This window comes from Martes martes, assembly GCF_963455335.1.
Source record: "Martes martes genome assembly, chromosome: 10".
Lineage (NCBI taxonomy): Eukaryota > Metazoa > Chordata > Mammalia > Carnivora > Mustelidae > Martes > Martes martes.
Genome location: NC_137898.1, coordinates 10,539,604 through 10,560,025, shown reverse-complemented (window position 1 = coordinate 10,560,025; position 20,422 = coordinate 10,539,604). Strand labels below are relative to the sequence as shown.

General features: G+C 53.9%; 1 protein-coding gene across 1 annotated transcript; it reads left to right on the top strand.

Moving 5' to 3' along the window:
* The first annotated feature begins 14,816 nt into the window (after positions 1 to 14,816).
* CCDC86 (coiled-coil domain containing 86) lies at positions 14,817 to 20,283 on the top strand. The gene is made up of 4 exons (XM_080816909.1): positions 14,817 to 15,660; positions 17,514 to 17,643; positions 19,208 to 19,282; positions 19,443 to 20,283. Exons 1-4 carry the CDS (start codon positions 14,909 to 14,911, stop codon positions 19,560 to 19,562), a joined length of 1,077 nt encoding a protein of 358 aa, XP_080673035.1. The 5' UTR covers positions 14,817 to 14,908; the 3' UTR covers positions 19,563 to 20,283.
* The last annotated feature ends 139 nt before the right edge of the window (positions 20,284 to 20,422 follow it).

The window sequence follows — 20,422 nt, the reverse complement described above, 5'->3', positions numbered from 1 at the left end:
AGATCTGTCCGCTCCAGGCTTTACCCAGGTAACTGGGCTTCACCAGTGAGTGTCGCCTTCTCCTGATTGGGGTCCAGGGCTGATCTGAAGGACAACCCACAAATGCATCGTGCAGTCACCACCATGAACCCCCATGTGGCAAGCACAGAGGGTGGGAACCCTGGTTGGAGTCTTGTCTGCTTATGTCCTAGGAAAGGACCAGGAAGGACCAGGCCACTCTTCACAATGGGGTCCAACATACGACCCGGGCACAGGAGGACAGAAACACACAGTCTGCTGCTGTCCTGTCCTGACCTTACCCCCAGCCGTAAGACGCCCCCCTTCCTGCTGTCAAATGTACCTGAATCTTCACATGGCCCCATCCTTGCCTTCCCTGCCAGGAGAATACAAGTTGTTCCTCCTACCCGCTGCCCCAGGCCCTCGTGCCTTGTTTCTACCTTCCCCTCTCTCCTCCAACCTTCCCGTCTTCCTAAGTTCCGAGACCCCACAGCTCTGTCTGACTGGCTCCTCCCCCTCTCCTCTTTCACAGCCAAGATTCTTCCACTGTCTACACCTCCTCACCTCCCATCGTCTCCCCAGCTCTGGTGTGGAGGTCACCAGCGATCTAATGCCAGATGCACTTGGGGACACTCTCCTCTGTATTTGCTTACTTGACCTCTCTATACGTTTTGCTGTGGGAAGTCTGTGTGGCTGAGCAGGTAGGGTCTGGAAACAGACAGCTTTAACTGACCAGCTGTGTGGCTTCGGTTTTCTTTCTTTCTCTTTGTCTCCTTCTTTCTTTTCCTCTTTATTTCTCTTTCCTTCTTTCTTTCCTTCCTTTTTTTTTTTTTTTTGACTTTTTGATCACTTCACTTTTTTTCTTTCAAATTTGTATTTAAATTCTACTTAGGGGGCGCCTGGGTGGCTCAGTGGGTTAAAGCCTCTGCCTTCGGCTCAGGTCATGATCTCAGGGTCCTGGGATCGAGCCCTGCATCGGGCTCTCTGCTCAGCAGGAAACCTGCTTCCCCCCCTCTCTCTGCCTGCCTCTCTGCCTACTTGTGATCTCTATCTGTCAAATAAATAAATAAATAAATCTTTAAAAAAAAATTCTACTTAGTTAACGTATAGTGTCATCTCAATTTCTGGAGTAGAATTTAGTGATTCGTCACTCACATACAATACCTGGTGCTCGTAATAACGAGTGTGTGCTCCGTTTTTCTGAACCTCTCTTTCATCCTAAGATGAAAGTAGCGGCTAATAATGGCACCTACCCAAGAAAGTGATTGGGATTTATTTATTTTTTTAAAGATTTTATTTATTTATTTGGCAGACAGAGATCACAAGTAAGCAGAGAGGCAAGCTGAGAGAGGGGGGAGGCAGGCTCCCTGCTGAGCAGAGAGCCCGATTCGGGGCTCGATCCCAGGACCCTGGGATCATGACCTGAGCTGAAGGCAGAGGCTTTAACCCACTGAGCCATCCAGGCACCCCAGTGATTGGGATTTAAATGAACACATAGCAGGTGCTCAGTGGATGGCTGATGACTGGCCCTTCCTCGGAAGCTTCTCTTCCTGTACCCATCCCCATACCAATGTTCAGCCCAGTACCTAGTGTGTTTTCCTGGTCAGATCGGCTGCCTGACTCCCAGAGGTACAGACTGAGGGTCTTCACCTGGTTTCCCAGGTGCCCCAGAAGAGTCTCTTGGTGCTGCTGCTGCTTCCTCTGTCCTGGAGCTGGACATCACTTCCCTGACCACCTTCCTGGGCTTCCGAGCCACCCTCGGCTACACGTGGCCAGAGAGATCTCCACAAGACAGGACCGGAGCACCTTCTCCCTGTCCCCAGAGCCTGGATGGGGTAAGCAGAGGGAGAAGGGACAACACGAGCATCAGGGTTGGGGGGAGGGGACAGAATCCTCTCTCAGTGTGCAGTGGCCGGATGAGCCCCACTGACTCTATATGGAGTTGGGGAGACTCCTGTGCAGTGGCCAGGGTGAGCACCTTGGGATCTACACTGGGATCTACACTGTACAAGGCCAGGTGGGCCCCTCTGGTCTACACTGGGGGGCAGGGTTCCGTGTGAGGCCAAGCTGAGCTCCACTGGTCTACACTGGGGGAAGGGGTCTCTGTGCAAGGCCAGGGCGAGCCCCTCTGGATATACACTGGGAGGCCCTGCACAAGACCAGGGTGAATCTCACTCGTCTTCACTGGGGGTTGCTCCTGTGCAGTGGCTGTAGGGAACCCCACTGGTCTACACTAGGGGGTTCTGTGCAATGGCCAGGGTGAGTGCTACTGGTTTACACTGGGGGGCTCTGTGCAAGGCCAGGGTGAGCCCCACTGGTCTACACTAGGGGGCTCTGGGCAATGGCCAGGATGAGCCCCTCTGGATCTATGCTGGGGGGGTGCTCTGGGGATTCCTCCAGGGTGATGCCTCCGGGCCCTGGATGCCTTCTGCAAAGGAGTCTGTGCCGTAGAGAACCGCGCCAACAGCTCAGCGCCCCAGCCCTCGTGACCGGCCTCCAGGGGGCAGGAAAGGGATTGTGATGCCCCTGCCACAGAGGAGAGGGAGATTCAGATAGTCTGAGGTCCCAGCCAGCTCTAGAATCCAGATATGACTGCTGGGCAACCTTCTTTCCAGGGGCTGCCATGGCTAGGAGCAGAACTCTGCCCAAGCCCATGGTTGGGGCCCAGCAACTGTGGCCTGGCCTGTGGAGGGGGAGGCCTGAGTCAAAGGGGAGTGTGCTTGGAAGGATCTGAAAGGATCATGGGATCGCAGAGGCTTCAGGGCAAACTGGAGGCGATCTGTCTAGTTCTTCCTTCCTCTCCCGACTCTAGTACCTGGACTCAGCCGAGGACGTGCCCGTGGCTTTAGCAGGCCCTCCTGAAAGCCCAGCCCAGCAGGTGCAGCAGCCCCCAGCCATTGCCTGAGCCCAGAACCCTGCTGTTCCTGGGAGCTGAGCTCAGCATGGCCCACAAGGACTCTTCACCGGCACCCGGCCTCTCCGAGGCTCCGCTGTCTCTCCATTCCTGTCTCTGCGGGGTTGGGCTTCCCAGCTCCACAAATCACTCCCCCAGTTACACATGCACACACACACACACACACACACACACACACACACACACGCTGGCACGGAGACAGACCTGCCCTTGGTATCTTGGAAACATCCCCCAACCTTGCTGCTTTGTTACCAATAAAAGGTTGACATTCGGGGTGCCTGGGTGGCTCAGTGGGTTAAAGCCTCTGCCTTCGGCTCAGGTCATGATCCCAGGGTCCTGGGATCGAGCCCCACATCCGGCTCTCTGCTCAGCAGGAAGCCTGCTTTCTGTCCTCTCTCTCTCTGCCTGCCTCTCTGCCTACTTGTGATCTCTGCCAAATAAATAAATAACATCTTTAAAAAAAAAAAAAAAAAGGTTGGCATTCAGCTGGAGTCACATCCGTCTGGATGTAGTGACTGAAGTTTCACCTCTTGTCCGTGTGTGGGTGTCTGGGGACCCTGGGCATCGTGTCCACAGGCACAGATACAAGCAGGCACGATTATCTGCCCATTCCTCACTTAACCTGATTTTGTTTCTCTGGCCCCTGATGCTAAATGAAAAGCCATTAAATAAAAATATTTTTGTGAACATGAGTGGGAAATGTAGGATACAGTCCATCCATTCCCCACCCAAGGACACCAGGCAAGTTTCAGAAAAACGCCCCGTTAAGACAATCTATAGGTAGCAAGTCCTGAATGTAAATATACTTGTTAAAAAAAAAAAGAAGTGTAATTATTTCATAATACCTCCCAAGGAAGAAAAGAGTTTCAGATGAATGGTGAGTGGAGAAGGAAAGAAGTCCCTCCTGATATTTCTTCTTCAACATCTTTACTGATTTCATGTGATTAGAGAAGCTTGGTGGGTCTAAAATCTGACAGGGTAGGGCCAGTGGGCTGGAGACTTAGGAGGAGTTGCGGTTCTGGTCCAGTCTGCCAGCGGATTGCCTCTCGCTGGAGGAAAGTCCGTCTTTGTTCTGTTCAGGCCTTCAACTGACTGGATGAGGCCCACCCACATTACAGAGGGCAATCTATTGATTGTTAACCTCTTCCCCAAAAACCCCTCCAAAGAAACATCCAGAGAAATGTTTGACCAACTATCTGGGCACCGTGGCTCAGCCAAGTTGACACATTAAATTAATCATCACAATACCCACTTATCCCAGGCAAGGCATCCTACTTCCTATGGTGCCATATCCCACTCTCCACAGAAGAAGCCAGTAGAAGTCTCAGGAGGGATAATCTGTGTTCTCTGACCGATTGCTTGAGAAGAATCCTTGTGGATCAAATTCTCATGGACAAAATGTATGAGCACCCACTCTGTGCCAGACCCCCATGCAGGTGCTCGGGAGACAGGGAGGGCCAGGCAGGGTAGTCTCCCCCAGCAGAGCCTGGCATCTAGCTGAGACCACCAGGAACTCAGCCACTCCCAGCACTCGGGGGATTCCAACATGGAACAGGAGCACAGAGGAAGGGACATTGAAGCTGGCTTCTAGGGAAGGACTAGAAGCCCCCAGGCAAAGGGAAATGAGGGGTCCTTCAGAAGGAGAGAAACACATGCTGAGGACTCGCTGGAGATCACATAGTCAAAGCAGAGGACAACATGGGAGAGCTTTTGCCCTAAATACTCCCACCCCAAATCCTTCCATAGAACAGAGCCTAAATTTGTTCAGCTCACCTGGTTTGCATCTGAAAACAGTGTGAGGAAAAAAGCATGTGTCTGATGTCAGGGATTCTGATGGACCCAGTGATGTCATCTATAAGGTTAGCAGCATCCTGCCCCAGCAATGATGGGGTGCCAGGCTCCATCCCTGGTCTCTACCCACGCAGCTCAGTCCTTCCTCCCAACACACGGTGACACAGGAACCAATCTGGACCCCATTTCACACTACAGGAAACCAAGTCTTGGGGAGTCACACAGCCTGGGAGCACAGAGCTGAAACCGTTGGACCCCATAGCCAGCTACATTAACGTTCAGTGTATCTCTGATTCCTAATGATCCAAACCTGGGGGCGAATAGGCATGAATCAGGTGCCTCACCCCGGCAGAGAAAGTACCGTTGGTCTGTTGATCGACATTGAGAAGAGCATTGCTTCCTGGTGCCCACCTCTGTCACGTGCCAGCAGGTCACACAATGCACGCCCCAATACCTGGGAGGTGCCAAGGTAGAGGGACCACGTGTCCTTGGGATATGTCTAGCTTACACCTGTCTTCCTGGTGTCCCACTGAGACAAAGGCTCTCATTTGGATGATATGTTATCAGCTCACAGTAGCTCATGGGGAACTTGCTCCTGACATTCAGAAAGCCCCAAGGACATAGGAAAGAGGACACCAGGAGGTGGTGTGCCTCAAGCACTGAGCTTGGGCGGCCACAGAGGGTGCTGGTCCCAGTGGATCAGTACTGCTCAAGGCTGCACTCCGAAAGATACTTATTTGCAAAAAGGAACAGAATTGGTCAAAGAAGGAACAGCCAGCCAAAGAAGGAACAAACCACAGGACAGAGACACCTGGTGCCTTCCTGGGCTCTCCAGGATACACCCTGGGACTCATTTCTCCAGGTGAGCTTGCCTTGGCCACAGCCCTAATCATGGCCTCCAGGAGGTTCTAAACTTATCCCCCATGTTTTATTAGGCTTACCAACAGGACAATGTGACCTGGCAGAGACTGTCCTTTCTGCGGTGTGGACCAGAAATCCTTGGCATGCTTCAAATTAATAACCTTCCAGTATTTGTTTAATGTTAACCTAGGATGGGAAGAAATAGTTTTCCCATAAATAAAAATGGAGTCGTATTTCATGCAGCAAATAGAAGTCTAGTTTCTTTGGAATGGTCTTTCCTCTCCCCATTCTCCTCTCGGGCATGTAAAACAGAACCAGCGAGCCTCACTCAGTCGCCAACAGCAGAGTGACTTGGTTGGGGAGCAAACAAGTCTCTCTTGAAAGAGAGTTATCTCCTATGTTCAGGTGGTCATGGTTTACTCTCATATTTTCTTCTCTCTGTAGGTTCTTTCGCAGCCAAATGACTGTTTAGGAAACATTTAAAGACTTGAAGCTATGATCTTGGTACATAGCCCTTTGCTTTACTTTAGCTGGTTTCAGAACCTTGGCTGACCAGCAATGCCCACCCCAGGGATGGCCAGTCGGCTAGTCACACGGCCAGACGGGCCAGTGGACACAGCAACTTGCAATGCACATCACAAAATTACCCGCCAGCACCTCCCCCAGGACATGTGCCGGTGCTAGGGAGGAGAAGGTTTTCTTTCTATTTAAGGATATTACCTACGGAAGTACTTACTCAACTGTTTAAGAGTATTTTAACAAAAGAGACACTAATTTCCTTTCCACCAGCTCTGTAAGAATCTGCAGGTGGAAACCTGAGTTAACAGGTAGATTTCTGATAAATCCCTATGGGGTTTCAGCGTTCCTCTGAGCGCCTGGGAAAACTGCCCCCCTGGACCTGCCTCCTCCAAGAAGTCCTCCTTGATATTCCCTCATCCTCAGGAAACTCAGCTGCTGAAACCCAATCAGTTTTACGCCTGGGCCTCACTTGCCTCCCTGAGTTGGCTACCTCAGAGGCTTCAGCTGGACTCAGCATGGCACTCAATGCTGTCTAGAGGACAGTGTCCCCATCTTACACTTTTTTGTGGACCCATGACGCCCAGAACATGCCAGGCAACAAAGTTTGCTTGAATCAACTGTTATTTGTTGACCGAATCTATATCCCCTTAGAGAATGTCTAGAAACATCTTGAACGAACTCCTTAGTATACACCTAAAGGCCCCCTACCACTCATATACATTTAACGATTTTTTTAATTTCAAGAAAATGTTGGGACTCTTACCTATTCTTAACTACTAATTCTTGATGCTGTTAACCATTCTCTATTCTCCTCTCTTCTCTATCCTAGTCTCTGCTATGATCCTCAAGAAATTCCCATCGCAGTGTGAGCTAGACATTGTCCAGAAAATGATGTTACATTATCATAACAACTAGCCTGTGGAAAATTAACAAAATTCTCCTGAGGAATCGTTATCAAAAACTGTGCCCACTTGATGTTTATTTTCGTTAACTCATTCATTCAATAATTATTTATTGGGCAACTACGAAGTACCACGTATTAGTCTGAACTCTGGGAATACAGTAACGAACACAACAGATCCTGTCCGGAGAGCATGAACATTCTAGTCAATGGGAAATAATAAGCAAGGAAGCAAGTAAAATATATTAATTTATCATAACTAAAGAACAAGGAAGGGCTTGTCCATCCAATCTGCCTCCAATGAAGTCATGGGGCTAATGGGCTGCCACCCACGCCAATCACATCTGCTCCAAGAGAGGAAGCAGTCAAGGTCACGAGACTTTCCCACTTGAGACAGACGCCTGAATGTAAGCCAACACCTTCCGTTCCAGTTATCACTGCTGCATAACACACAACCCCAACCCCCAGTGATGCAAAATATCTACCTTATGATGCTTACAGGTCCTGCGGTGTAGAACTTGGACAGAGCAAAGCAGGCAGAGTTGTCTCTGCCCCATGGTTTTGGGAACCCCTGCTGGGAAGATGCAAAGTTGAGAATGACCTGACAGGTGGGGTCTAGAAGCGTCTGGAGGCATCTTGGCTCATGCCTGGAAGATGATGTGGTTGTCCACTGGGACCTGAGCTGCTCTGTCAGCTGGAACACCTTCCCTGGCCTCTTCACGTGGTTTCTGCACAAGGCCACGTAGGCTTCCTCGCAAGACGGTAGTTGAGGTCCAAGAGGGAGCGTGCCATGATAGCCAAGAGGAAGCGCATGACTGTCTTATCATCCAGTCTCAGAAGTCCCACAGCAACAGTTCTGCCATTCTCTTTTGGCCAAGGCAATCACAGAGGTCTTTCCAGGTTTGGATGCAGGAGAGATGTAGCACCCCCCCCCCAAGGGACGGGGTATCAAGGTCTCATTGGAAGAAGACTACATGGATAGCAGACCCTGTTGCAGGCAACTTTAGAAAATGTAACTAACCTTCTATCCCTTTCTGTGTCTAATCTCAAAAAAACAACAACCCAAAAAAGCCAGGTATCTAGATCTGCCCAGAATCATCTTGCAGGTAGAGGGCTGAAACCACTCAGGCACAGAGCGATAATATCTGAGTATTGTGTAAGATTTTATTCTGAATGGAAAGTAAAAGAGCAGCAGAGTAACTCTTTATGGATCAGCTTCTGCTCTGTCTGGAAGGCACACGCTTCCCTAATGACCTGATGTAATTCTTGATGTAAGTCAGGTGGCAAAAACAGAGGCAGGGAGGTGTGGGGGCAGAGTCCTGCCTTCAAATCCTCTCTCTGCCTTTTGCCAACTGCCTGTTTCTGGACGGTTCTCCTTCCCTCCCAGGGAGGGAGGAGCAACTTCCGCAGGGAGTTGCTATGAGGGTTAAATGAGATAATCCCAGCACACGCTTGTCCCCGGTGCTTGGTAGCCACTCAGGACAGAAGCACTACCATCTATCTGAACTTCCGGGGAAATTGCTATGGTTTTGCATATTTTCCATCCGCTGCAATAGGATACCTTCTCATCAACGTCGCCACAATTTTTATGTCCTTAAAATTGACCATAAATGCTCCACTTTTAAGATCTGTAAACAGATGGAAGGGTCTTTTGGGGGGAACAGATCTGTTTGTTTCCACAGTGGTCCTTGGGTAGAGCAAGCCTTGGGATGTGAGACCCAGAAAAATCAGCCTGGCTGATCCGGGGGAGTGAGGGCCAGCTGCCCCATCTTGCCCATGGAGAGCTTGAGGTTCTTCTGGAAGGTGCGTGAGAAGAACAGAGAAGCAAGACTGTTGACTCAGAGGAAACCTCCTCTCACCAAGCTGGCATTCAGCAAGCCAGCTCAGACCCTGTGGTGCCTGGCTAGAGTGTGCAGAGGTAGGACGAGCCAAGAGTTCCCAACCATGGGGTCTGCAGAGCCCATTCTCAAACAGGGACCTTGCTGGTCCATGCTTCAGGAAAGCGGCCTCATAATTTGCAAGTTGGTCACCAAGGCAAAGTCTCGGGGGTTGCCTTGGAGATGAGGCCGCCATCTTGGTTGGGGGCAGCATCCTTCACTGGGGCAGATATCGCACTGAGGAAGGGCCAGAGCCTAGGAAAAACAAACTTTAGGGGAAATGAGAGGAGAGGAATTAACAAACAGGGAGGAAGGGAGGGGAAGTGACTCACTGTGAAACTCCGCAGTTATGCAGGTCTTGGGAACTGAGAGTCGTGGGTGTGGGCATGGGAGTGTATGATATCTGTCAAGCTCTCCTTCCATACATAAGGATGAAGCCCCCCGCTGTCACCTACTGACACCAGGGCCTGTAGATTCGCCCCCTAAGCCCAGCCCCATAAAGTAGAGATGGCTCCCAGCCAGGGGACAGCAGCCCCATTCTGAGCAATGTCCTGAGTTCAGGTTCTGCCACTGCCGTTCTGCAAGTCATGTGACCTCTCCCCAGTGCTATTTCCTCACCTGGGAAACAGGGAAAATGATTTCTGCTCAGCCTTCCCCGAAGGAAAGTTTTGAGATTCAAGTGTTTAATATCCATGCCCAAGACAGCATACGCGCCTTCTGGCAGGGACCACAACTGCCCCGTTCCCTGCTGTACTCTGAGCTCCTGCCACAGAGTAAACATTCCATAAATATGTGGTGGGTAAATAAATGGTCGGGTGATGGTGAGCTTGGCGCTGCCCTTTCTGGGAAAGTGAAGCAGGAAAGCTCTTCCTGAACCACTGATTTCCCCCTGCACATTGCTGCTTTCAAAACGTGGCCCAAGGACTAGCAGCAGCCCCTGGGAGCTTAGGGAAACGCAGACTCTCAGGCCGACTCCAGACGTATCAAGTCACAATGTCTGTGGTCAGGGCCCAAGACTGTCTTGCAATGCGCCCTCCATAGGATTGAGATGCTCCCCAAACTTGGAGAAACATGGCTGTTGGACACCGTGGAGTATGAGTTGCTACCCCTTCCGCGGGGATGCTCCCACCTGCCACAGGGGTTCATTGCCCAACCACTCCCCACAGTCCTTCCTTGACCTGCCTTGGGCAGGAGAACATGCTGTGGGGGCCGGCAGAGGGAGGCCTCACACCAAGGGTCCCAGGGGCCACTCCCTCCTCACCCCTACAACCCTCTGCTAAGGTCTCTCCCCCCTCCTCCTGAGGACCTGAAAGTCAGTGCCAGCTACGGAACCCAGAGAAGAGATGAAGCTCTGAGATAAGCACTCATGATAAGAACGGAGGCGATAACGCTTGTCCTCTCGTACGTTCTCGGCAGGATCTGAGCACAGGTTCCTAGAAGCAGTGGTTCACACATGCAAAGAGGGAGGGGAGCAGGTACTGAAGAAGGACAGCTGGCTCTCCAGCAGGTCAAAGTCAAATGCAACCAGGCCAAGTGACAAAGCCTGCACCCGTCCAGGAAAAACCAACAGCCCGTGTCCAGGATCTAGGCGATGGCAGCTACAACCGGACTGAGAGTCTCAACTGATGGCTGGCCCTTGGGAAGAGGACAGGGACCTGGCCACACTGATAGGAATCGTGGACTAGGCAGGTGACAAAGGCCCTCAACTCTCTGTGGGGCAGTCAGCCCTGGGTGCCCGAGGGAGTGCTGGACAGCACATTCTGGAAGGATTGTAGAGAACCGCTGCTGTCTTTCCCGAAGGCTTACTGTGTTGTCATGAGAAAGACAACGGGAGGAGCAGAAGATGTTCCGCTTGGGTAAAACGCAATTCTGGGGAAGCTACAGGAAAACGGTCTTCAAACACATAAGAGATCTCTGAAAGGAAGAGAGGGCCGCCTGGACACGTGGGGCCCAGTGAAGGGCAGCCCAGCCAGAGGACACCTCTACCTCATCAGGACCCTGTCCTCACTCCAGTCACACCCCCCAACGTCCGTTGCCAGCTACCCACCCCACCCCCCACTGCCCTGTCCTTCCACGCTCTCAGCTCCCCCTGCTTCCAATCCCGGCTCCGTGACTGGAGAGCAAGAGTGTGGGTGTGACATCAGGAAGCCCCAAATCCCAGTCCTGTCCTCGCACCCTGTGTCACCCTGCGCCAGATCACGACCTCTCCCAGCCTCGGATTCCCCAGTTGGGAAAATGGGGATGTTCGCCTCTTGCCCGGCACAGGTGATCATTCTCTAGCCCACACCCTGTGAGGTGGCGTCCCTTCCCCTGCTCCCTCATTCAGCAAGCGGCGACAAGCCAGGAGCAGCTGCCCGTGATAGCCCTCTGCCCCTGAAACCCCCAGGAGAGGGCCTGGCACTTAGCGACTACCGGTTAGTGCCACTGGCGACCCCAGGACCCGTTCCCTGGCCATCTCCAGTCTCCATGCCGAGCAGAAGACCGTACGGATACAGGCCCCCGACATCCGGAGACTGTCACCCCCCTCACTGCAGCACCCTCGGCAGGATGGAGGGCCAATGCTCGGAGAAGAACACCTGATGCCTATCTTCGTGGGCGCGTGGTTTTCCTCAGTCAGCAGATCTCACATAAGCCTGGTGGTGCTGATTCGGCAGGCTCTGCCCGCTGCGTGTGGTACGCCAAACCCCAGGTGGCCCGTGGGGCGGCGTGGCACCCAGCTCCTCCCAGGGAGTGCACAGACCAGGATCAGTGTGAGGAACAGGGGAGCAAGGTGGCTAAGCCTCCCAGCTTAGTAATCCTAGCACCTCAGTGTGTAGCAGTGTGACTTTAGGTGAGCTCCTTAGCTTTTCTGTGCCTCGATTTCCTCAGCCAGATAAGAGGGAGACTTCCTCTTAAGAGTTGTGGCTCTGATCAAAAGAAATGAAATCTTGCCACTTGCGACGATGTGGATGGAACTAGAGGGTATTATGTTTAGCCAAATAAGTCAATCAGAGAAAGACAACTATCATAGGATCTCCCTGATGTGAGGAAGTGGAGATGCAAAGTGGGGGGTTTGGGGTTAGGAAAAGAATAAATGAAACAAGATGGGATCGGGAGGGAAACACACCATCAGAGACTCTTAATCTCACAAAACAAATTGAGGGTTGCTGGGGGAGGGGGGTTGGGAGAGGGGTGTGGGGTTATGGACATTGGGGAGTGTATGTGCTATGGGGAGTGCTGTGAAGTGTGTAAACCTGGCAATTCACACACCTGTACCCCTGGGGCTAAAAATACATTATATGTTTATTAAAAAATAAAAAAAAATTTTAAAAAAAGAATGAGCAAGAAAAATAAGAAATAGGGGGCGCCTGGGTGGCTCAGTGGGTTAGGCCTCTGCCTTCGTTCGGCTCAGGTCATGATCCCAGGGTCCTGGGATCGAGCTCCGCGTCGGGCTCTCTGCTCAGCCCGAAACCTGCTTCCCTTCCTCTCTCTCTCTCTCTGCCTGCCTCTCTGCCTGCTTGTGTCAAATAAATAAATAAAGTCTTTAAAAAAAAAAAAAGAAATAGAAGAAAATGAAAAAAAATTTGTGGCTCTGAGGTCAGACAGCTGGTGTGGATGGCACCTCCCCCATTTATTTGCTGTGTGACTTTTGCAAGCATCCCAGCCTCTCTGTGCCCCAGTTTCTTTATCTGTGAAATGGGAGTAATATCAACAGCACCTGCCTCACAGGGTTTTTATGAGGACTGAATGGGTTTGGAGAGAGAGAGACCTTGAAAGAATTCCTGGCCCAATATTGCTTACCCCAGGGCTTTAGGCTGGGTTCCTCCACAACCAACTGAGAGACAGGACTTACATGCAAATAGTCTGTTCAGAAAATGACCCCAGCAGGCACCTGTAAGGAAGTGGGAAAGTGAGGCAGGGACCGGGAAGAAGCCAAAAAAGGGTGCGTGAACGACCAGGTTGCCTTTGCAGATAACTGGGGCTTGGTCCTGCTGGGGGACTCTGTGGAGGGTAGAGAACACTTCAGCAGCCCTGCCCCATGGGGAGGGCAAGGAAGCTGGGACCACTGCAGTAGAAAGCAAAGGAATCCCAGCAGTGGCTGTCACATCGGGCTTTTCTGAAAAATGCAGGCGTCTCCCCTGGGTCCCTGAACACCACTGATTATGATATTGACACACCAAGCTCAGGAGGGAGTGGAGGGTTCGGGGTCACAATTTGCTCGATGTCTCCACACTGATTCAAAAAATGTCTATAAAACACCTCCCTTCCTCACACCACCCTGGCAGGGATCTGAAACCCCCTTCTGAAGGATTTTAAGCTGGGATACAATCCACCCGGCCTTTGTGAGCAACCCCTCCAGCGGGGGACAGGAGCTCAGGAGGCAGGGAGCGGAGAGTGGCCTGGAGCAGGGCAGCTGCCAAGCAGTGGTACAGAGTCTTTTCCAGCCCCCCTGGTAATGCACACTGGGCTTGGTTTGGAGTGGCAGGTCGTTCGGGCCTCCAGGCTGCAGCAGAGAATTCAAGGAACCAAGAGCTGGGGGCTAGGAGAGCTGAGCAAGGAGGGGTCCTAGCTGCTTCTGCAGTGGGAAGCTGAGTTGCTGGGCTTTCCATAGCCCAGGAACAGGAGGAGGGTACTGAGCCTACCGATGGAGCTTCGGAGAACGGCCAGGAAGGTAGAAGCTGACCCATGATTGCCACACAGGCGTGCAACTATTTCCAACGACATGAAGCGACGGTGGAGAAGAGGTGCCATCGCCTTACCCTTAGGCAGGTGATTTCAACAGGCTGAACTCATCAGGGTGCCCTTTCGGTGCTGTGGCACCAGCCCAGGGGCGAGAGGTATTAAGGGATTCTCAGCCCACTTTTCCGTTCTCCAGGAACCTTTGCCTGGGTTTTCCTCCTCCTCACCTCCTCCTTGATCAGCACTCCAGACATGGGGGGTGCCCAATCTGACCTCACTCCTGCTCAGTGTCAGTAGTGGAGTGACTCAGCAGGTAGGGGCAGGCCTCACCTCTGAAGATGGTCTAAGGGCCTGGTTGTCTGGCCCGCCTTCTTTCTCTGTCCCCTGAACACCCTTAGACAGCTTCCCAGGCCCTCTCATAACCCCTCAGTTGGAGAAACAGCGGTTTGTGAAAGAAGTCCCTGGGACAGCTGGACAGGGGTCCTGGGATCCCTGAAGGCCATCCCCCGGCAGTTCTAAGGAAACACTAAAAAGCACTGGGATACGGTTGGGCAGCTTCCAAGACGTTCTTTCCTTCCTCAGATACATGCTGTGAGTGAATCAAAACTTCCTCGTGGGTCTCACGCAGAGGGGAAAAGGCTGGCTGGCTCACACGCTGGGGCACGGAGCTCTGTCTTGGCTGAAAAGAAGGTCAGTGATGATTTGATCGCTCTTTCCAGAACTGGGGCTGAATGGTCCAGGACACAAAGGTAGTGCATCTTACCAAAGGGTAAGCACTTCAGCTTCAGGCATGAATGGTGTAAATGTTGAAAAGGGAGAGCTGTAGATTTGATACTTAAGCGCAGGATGGGAGAAGGGAAGGAAGGGGTTACACTTAACATATAACTCAAGCCTTAAGAGACTGCCCGCTTCCAGGATTCGCCAGGTAGCATGAACTCCGGCAGTTAAGCGTATTCTGAGAGAATCATGTTGGATACACTAAGCTTGTGCAGAATCACCCATATTACCAACGTGAAAACTGAGGCCCAAAGAAAGTTTCCATGGACCTTTTTCCAATCTTCTTCTCTCCCTGAAGTGGGTCCCCCACCCCCTTCCTTTCTCTACTTGCGCACTCTTTTCACCACGGAGACTGAATTTGCACGAAAGGAAAACTCAGACCTCAAGCTAGAGCTCCCCAGCGAAGTCAATGCGCCGAAGCGCTTTGCGCACGCGCGTTGTAAGCCCAGCCAGCTCGGGCCCCGCCTCTCTGCCCATCACCAACATGGTCTCCCGGGCAACGCCCCTCCTCCCTCACGCAGGGCGGCTCCTGACGTCATAGGACTGCGCCGGTGGTCCCAGAAACTGTGGAGGCTGCACGTGGGCTAAAATTGGAAACTTTCAGGACCCGTCATGGATACGCCGCTCAGGCGCAGCCGGAGGCTGGAAGGCCTAAACCCTGAATCCCCCGAGACCCCCAGCTCAGTTTTGCTGGCGAGACGGGCCCTTGTGGAGTTCAAGTCGGACCCGGAAGAGATGAGGGAGCGCGAGTCTCCGAGTGCTCAGCAACCCCGCCTGGAGTCCTCCCGACGTCAGCCGGAGACAAGCCCGGGGTCACCTGTTCTACCGCAGGGTGCAGGTTTGGGGGCCCCCGGAAGGGAGCCGGAGCCGGGCCCACCGTCCCTCCAGCGCCAGCAGAACCCAGGCCTGGAGTCGCTCCAAACACTTACGGAGTCGGGTCCAGAACCCCCCGGATTGCAGCCAAAGCCAAGTGGAGAGTCCACAGAGTTCTCCCAGACCCAGGAAAAACCGGCCTCGGAGTTGTCACTGAGTAAGAAGGAGCTGACCCCGGGGTCTCCCCGACATCAGCTGCGCCCAGGATCCCCAGAGCCTTACCTGGCTGAGCAGGCGCCGGGTCCGGAGCCCTCGCGGCCACTCCAGGAGCCGACAGTCCAGTTACCCGCCTCCCCCCGTGGTCAGCGCGAGCCGAGCAAGCCACCTCCGGCCGGGAAGACGGTGAGAAGCAGCCTGGGGGCGCAGAAGCGGACAAGTTCTTCAGCCCAGACCCCAGCGTCCAAGAAGTTGAAGGAGGGGGAGGAGGTTCCTGTAATCCCTATGGGAAAGCCCAAATCGGGGCGGGTGTGGAAGGACCGCTCCAAGAAAAGGTGAAGCTGGGGACAGTTGGGCAGGAGTGTGGTTCTCTGTGGTGTTGGGGCACCAGTGCAGCCTGGAGATGGGACCAGGGATGGAGAGAACTCACATTTGGGGGTGGGGGGGGTCTCACACAAACAGGTAATTATAATCAGGATGTGGTAAAATGCTCTGGGATCCCAGGGTGGGTGAGACCAGCCCTCAGAGGTTATTTCTGTGATGCTTTCCTCCTCAGAGTACCTGTGTACCTCTCCTAGAGCACCTGTTATGTATTCATTCAACAAGCATTACCTCTGTCTGCCTGCTTTCCAGTGAGGGAAGCAGAAGCAGGTAAACCAGCGGTAACTTGATAAAAAGCTGTGAGGTCTTCACCAGCTAGTATCTGTCACAGTTATTTGCCCTTGTGTTAGAAAGTATTATGGAGCACTGAGCGTGTAAAACACTACTGAGCATCTTGGTAAGGATGGGACAGGGAAAGGCCTTGCACACAGAGGGGCCAGCGTGCCTCATGGCATTGAATCTGCACTCATCTCTATGAAGGAGCTGATGCTAGGATTATCCTCACTTTGCATAAGGGGAACTCAAGACTATGCAGAGAAATCAGGGTTATTAGACAGTAGGACGTCAGGGGTGAAAGCAGCGAGACTAGTAAAGTGGTGGTTGTGGTAGAACTAAAACACATTTGGAAGCCACAGGTGGTCTTGTGGATAAGGGCCAAAGGGCCATTGAATTGATGTTCGGGGTCTTCAAGGAAGCCGCTTCGGTAGGCGGTGAGCAGAGCCCAGAGACAGTGGACGCAGCACCTGCGGTGGGCTGGGAAGGCCCGGCTGGTGCCCCCTCTTCCGTGCTCAGGCCAGATGCCACCTGCACAGTGCTCCTCGGGTGTGCCATCTCCCTCCTCTGAGGGCCGGGGTTTATGAGCTCCTCCCCTGTGCAGAGCATTGTGCTAAATGCTTTTCCAGCCTTCTCTTATCCTCCCACCACCCTTTGGAACAGGAACCATTGTCATTTCTGTTTAACGTGGGAAGTCACTGAAACTCCGGCTCCTTGCCCAAGGTCACCCAAGAAGTAGGAGGCAGATCCCGGCCTTGAAAGCCAGGTCTGTCTGCCCTCAACCTCCCGGTAAAACTGATGCTCTGGCGCTGTGTTGTCCCAATAGCGTAGCCACTAACCACAGGTGGCAACTGCAATGTAAGTTGATTAAAATTTAAAAACCTAAAAATTCAATTCCTCCCATCACACCAACCGCATCTCAAGTTGCTCAGCTGCCAGTGTGACTAGGGGCTGCCTTACTGGACAGTGTGAATAGTGAGCCTTTCCACCGTCACAGGAAATTCTGCTTCGCAGCGCTGCTCTTACAAAAATTAGGATGTCCCCCAATATCCTCTCATGCCCAGCACATTTTCACATACCCCCCACACTGTTCTGGAATGGAACGGGCCACCCCCAGAGGGAGAGAACCCTAGCATTAGCGCCCAAGCTGAGCTTGCTTGGCAGAAGCAGCAGAACCTTACGGAAAGGCTCTGTGGTCTGGACTCTGGTCACAGACAGGGGTTTCAGTCTTGACAGCCATTCAGGTAGAAGGTGACCTGGGCAGTTGTTTAACCTCTTTGAGCCTTGGTTTGCTCCTCTTTAAAATGGGAGGAACAGGAGCACCCATCTTAGGAACACGGAACTAGGGCTTAAGAAATGGCAGCTGGCGTGATTGGGGCCCGTTCCCGCAGACCCGGAGGGGTGACTGCCTGGCGAGCGGGCAGGGGAGGATGCAATTCTGCCTGGGTTCTGGGGAGGAAGACCCAGAGCTGAGGGGAGAGTGGGCATGGGCGCCTCCCACGGACAACACGAGCGCCCGTTGTCTCCCATCCAGGTTCTCCCAAATGGTGCAGGACAAGCCCCTGCGCACATCCTGGCAGCGGAAGATGAAGGAACGACAGGAGAGGAAGCTGGCCAAGGACTTTGCCCGGCACCTAGAGGAGGAGAAGGAGAAACGACGGCAGGTGAGGAACCAGCCAGCCGGGCTGAGGCTGGAGCTCGGGGCTGAGCCTGTGACTGCTGGAAGGGACCTGGGGCAGGGAGGAGCCTGGCCAGAAGCAGAAGTGCCGTCTGGGACCACGAGGTGGGGAAGCCCAGTGCGGCACCCAGTTTAGCCCAGGGCTCCATAAGAGACTCAAGGGTGGGAAGAAGCCCTGGACCAAGTCCCCCATGGTGGCCCTCACTGCTGATGGAAGCATTTGGTGAGACGGGCTTCAGGGTCGTCATCATTCCTCAAGAGACAGCCACCACACATCAGCAAAGTGGATACCCCGCACCTTCCGCCAGCTGCCTCCCTGCTGCTGATCCGCAGGCCGGAAATGCCCCATTAGAGGTACCCCCCCAACCCCCCTTCAGCCTCCAGGAAGCCCCAGCAGGCAGCACACAGAGAACGTGGGGTCCTCCGCAACATCCCTTCAGGACTGCGGTTATCAGAGGGATGTCACTTGTCTACTGATCCCAAGGGCACAGGAGGAGTCAGACCCCTCACCCCAAGCCTGGCCACCAAGGGAAAGGGCTAGGCCAGTCAATTCAGTCATCTGTCCCCTGCTTTGAGTCACCCCGTGCAGCTGTGGCTGAGGCCCTGCAGCCTGTATGGCTGCTGCTGTGTGGCGGGTCCTTATCTTACTTCCTGTGCGGCCCTGACTACCTCTTGGGCAAGACAGACTTCTTGTCACCGCCCCCCAGCAGTACCCCCAGACCGCCCCTTCCCCGGACAGGAGCCCAAATCTCACTTCTCCTTTCTCCTCCCCAGGGGCCCAGGCCACCCCTTCTCCCCTGAGTCTTCAAAGCCAGGAGAGGCCCCTGACCATGCAGGGACCTCGGAGCTGACACCTGCTTGCCCCCCCACCCCGCCCCGGGACAGCAGTCAGCATAGCCAGAGCCACTGGACTCCCCACGCCCAAGACAGACCCCAGCGAATCCATGTTTGAAGTGTGCCCGCCGGGCCGGGTATCCCCCAAGGCCGGTGTAGGCGTGCGTTTACTTATTCCTCAGGACAGCCCTGTGTAAGCCTCTTCACATTCAAGATGGGGCCTTGAGGCCCAGAGAGCTTGTCAGCTTGGCCAAGGTCACTCATTTGGAAGCAGCAGAGTTGGGATTTGAAGCGGGGCCAGAGAGCCCGGGAGCCTCTTCCCCGTAGCCTCCACTCTCCCCCACTCCCCAGCCCCACACCTGGATGAACCTTAGGAGACCCTGAGAGGGTGGGACTGAGGGAAGGCTCCAGCCCACCCCTTCCCCCTGGAAGTTGATGGCGGGGGGATGGTGTAGGAGCCGTCGTGCGTGTGCCTGAGTTTCCAGGTGGGGAGACACCTGTGTCTTACCTCCTCCCACCCACCATCCTCCTGTCTCAGCCGCAGTCCAGGCCAAGGGCATATCTCCTCACTGGCCCACACCGCCAGCAACAGTCGCACTGGGGCGAGAGGATCTTTGCTCTCCTTGGGAACTCAGCCAGCTCTCACTCCTCTGAGGCCTAAGAGACCAGGGCTGCCCCAATTCCCAGCCTCAGATCCCCATCCCCTCTGTTCCCAGGAGAAGAAACAGCGCCGGGCTGAGAACCTGAAACGCCGCCTGGAGAATGAGCGGAGGGCAGAGGTTGTCCAAGTGGTGAGTGTTGCCTTGCTTGGGGGATCTGAACCGTGGCCGGGCTAGGCGCTGTGATCGAGATGCTTCGGCCCCCCCACCCCCACAGGGTGGCCTCCCTGTCCCCAGGGCACAGGGCAAAGATGACAGCCACACTAATGCCCTCTCCTTACACCACCCCCAGATCCGAAACCCCGCCAAGCTCAAGCGGGCAAAGAAGAAACAGCTTCGCTCCATTCAGAAGCGGGACACACTGGCACTGCTGCAGAAGCAGCCACCCCAGGGGCCAGCGGCCAAGATCTGAGTGCGTGGTGGCCCAGAGGCCTTCTGCGGCCAGCTGTTGTGTCAGACTCACACTTGGGCCACGGCCCTCCAGCGCTAGCGCCACGCCACCCTGCCCCAGAGGGGCTCTGAGCCTTTGAGGGCACGCAAGCCCAGAGGAACCCCGGGCCTGGCAGAGACTGGAGGAGGGAAGAGGTTCAGCCCCACCCCTGCCTCCTCCCCCCCCCCCTCCTCCTTCCTCAAGTGCCTTGCAGCCAAGAAGGGTAAATTCTCTGGTTCCTTGGGAGCTGACAACTGGAGGGTGACTCCCTAAAATATGTATTTCTGTCTCAAAGTCATGGGTCCAACCCAGGCCAGGAGGCTGCAGTCAGGAACCAGTTTCCCTCTCATCATCCCAAAGGCTCCTTGGGGTGTCTCTGCAGCCCACTGGCCCAGTCGCCGGGCCAGCTGAACCCGGCTTCCCCGACTTCTCAACACTGAAAGGTTAAGGAGGTTTCAGGAAGTGAGGTCTCCACCCCCCACCCCCGCCCCCCAGCTCCCTCTCACCTCTGCCGAACTCTGCAGAAGACCCACAGATCTGATTCACTCACGCCATCCTGTCTGTAACAAACATTTATTGGATGCCCGCTTTGTACAGCAGGCACAAATGTAGGTACCGGGGAATACAGACAGAGGCCCCAGCCCCCAAGGAGCTTTCATTCTGATGGAAAAAAACATAATAAACAGGGAAACAGTATTGAGTGAAACAGTGGGAAGTGCCAAGAGTGAAGCAAGGGGGAAGGGTAGCAGGGAACGTGGGGAGGTGTGAAGATGGACGTTGGTTCGGCCAGCGGTGGATCTGTCCAACCGCTGAGCACCTGCTGTGGGCAAGGTCTGGGGTGG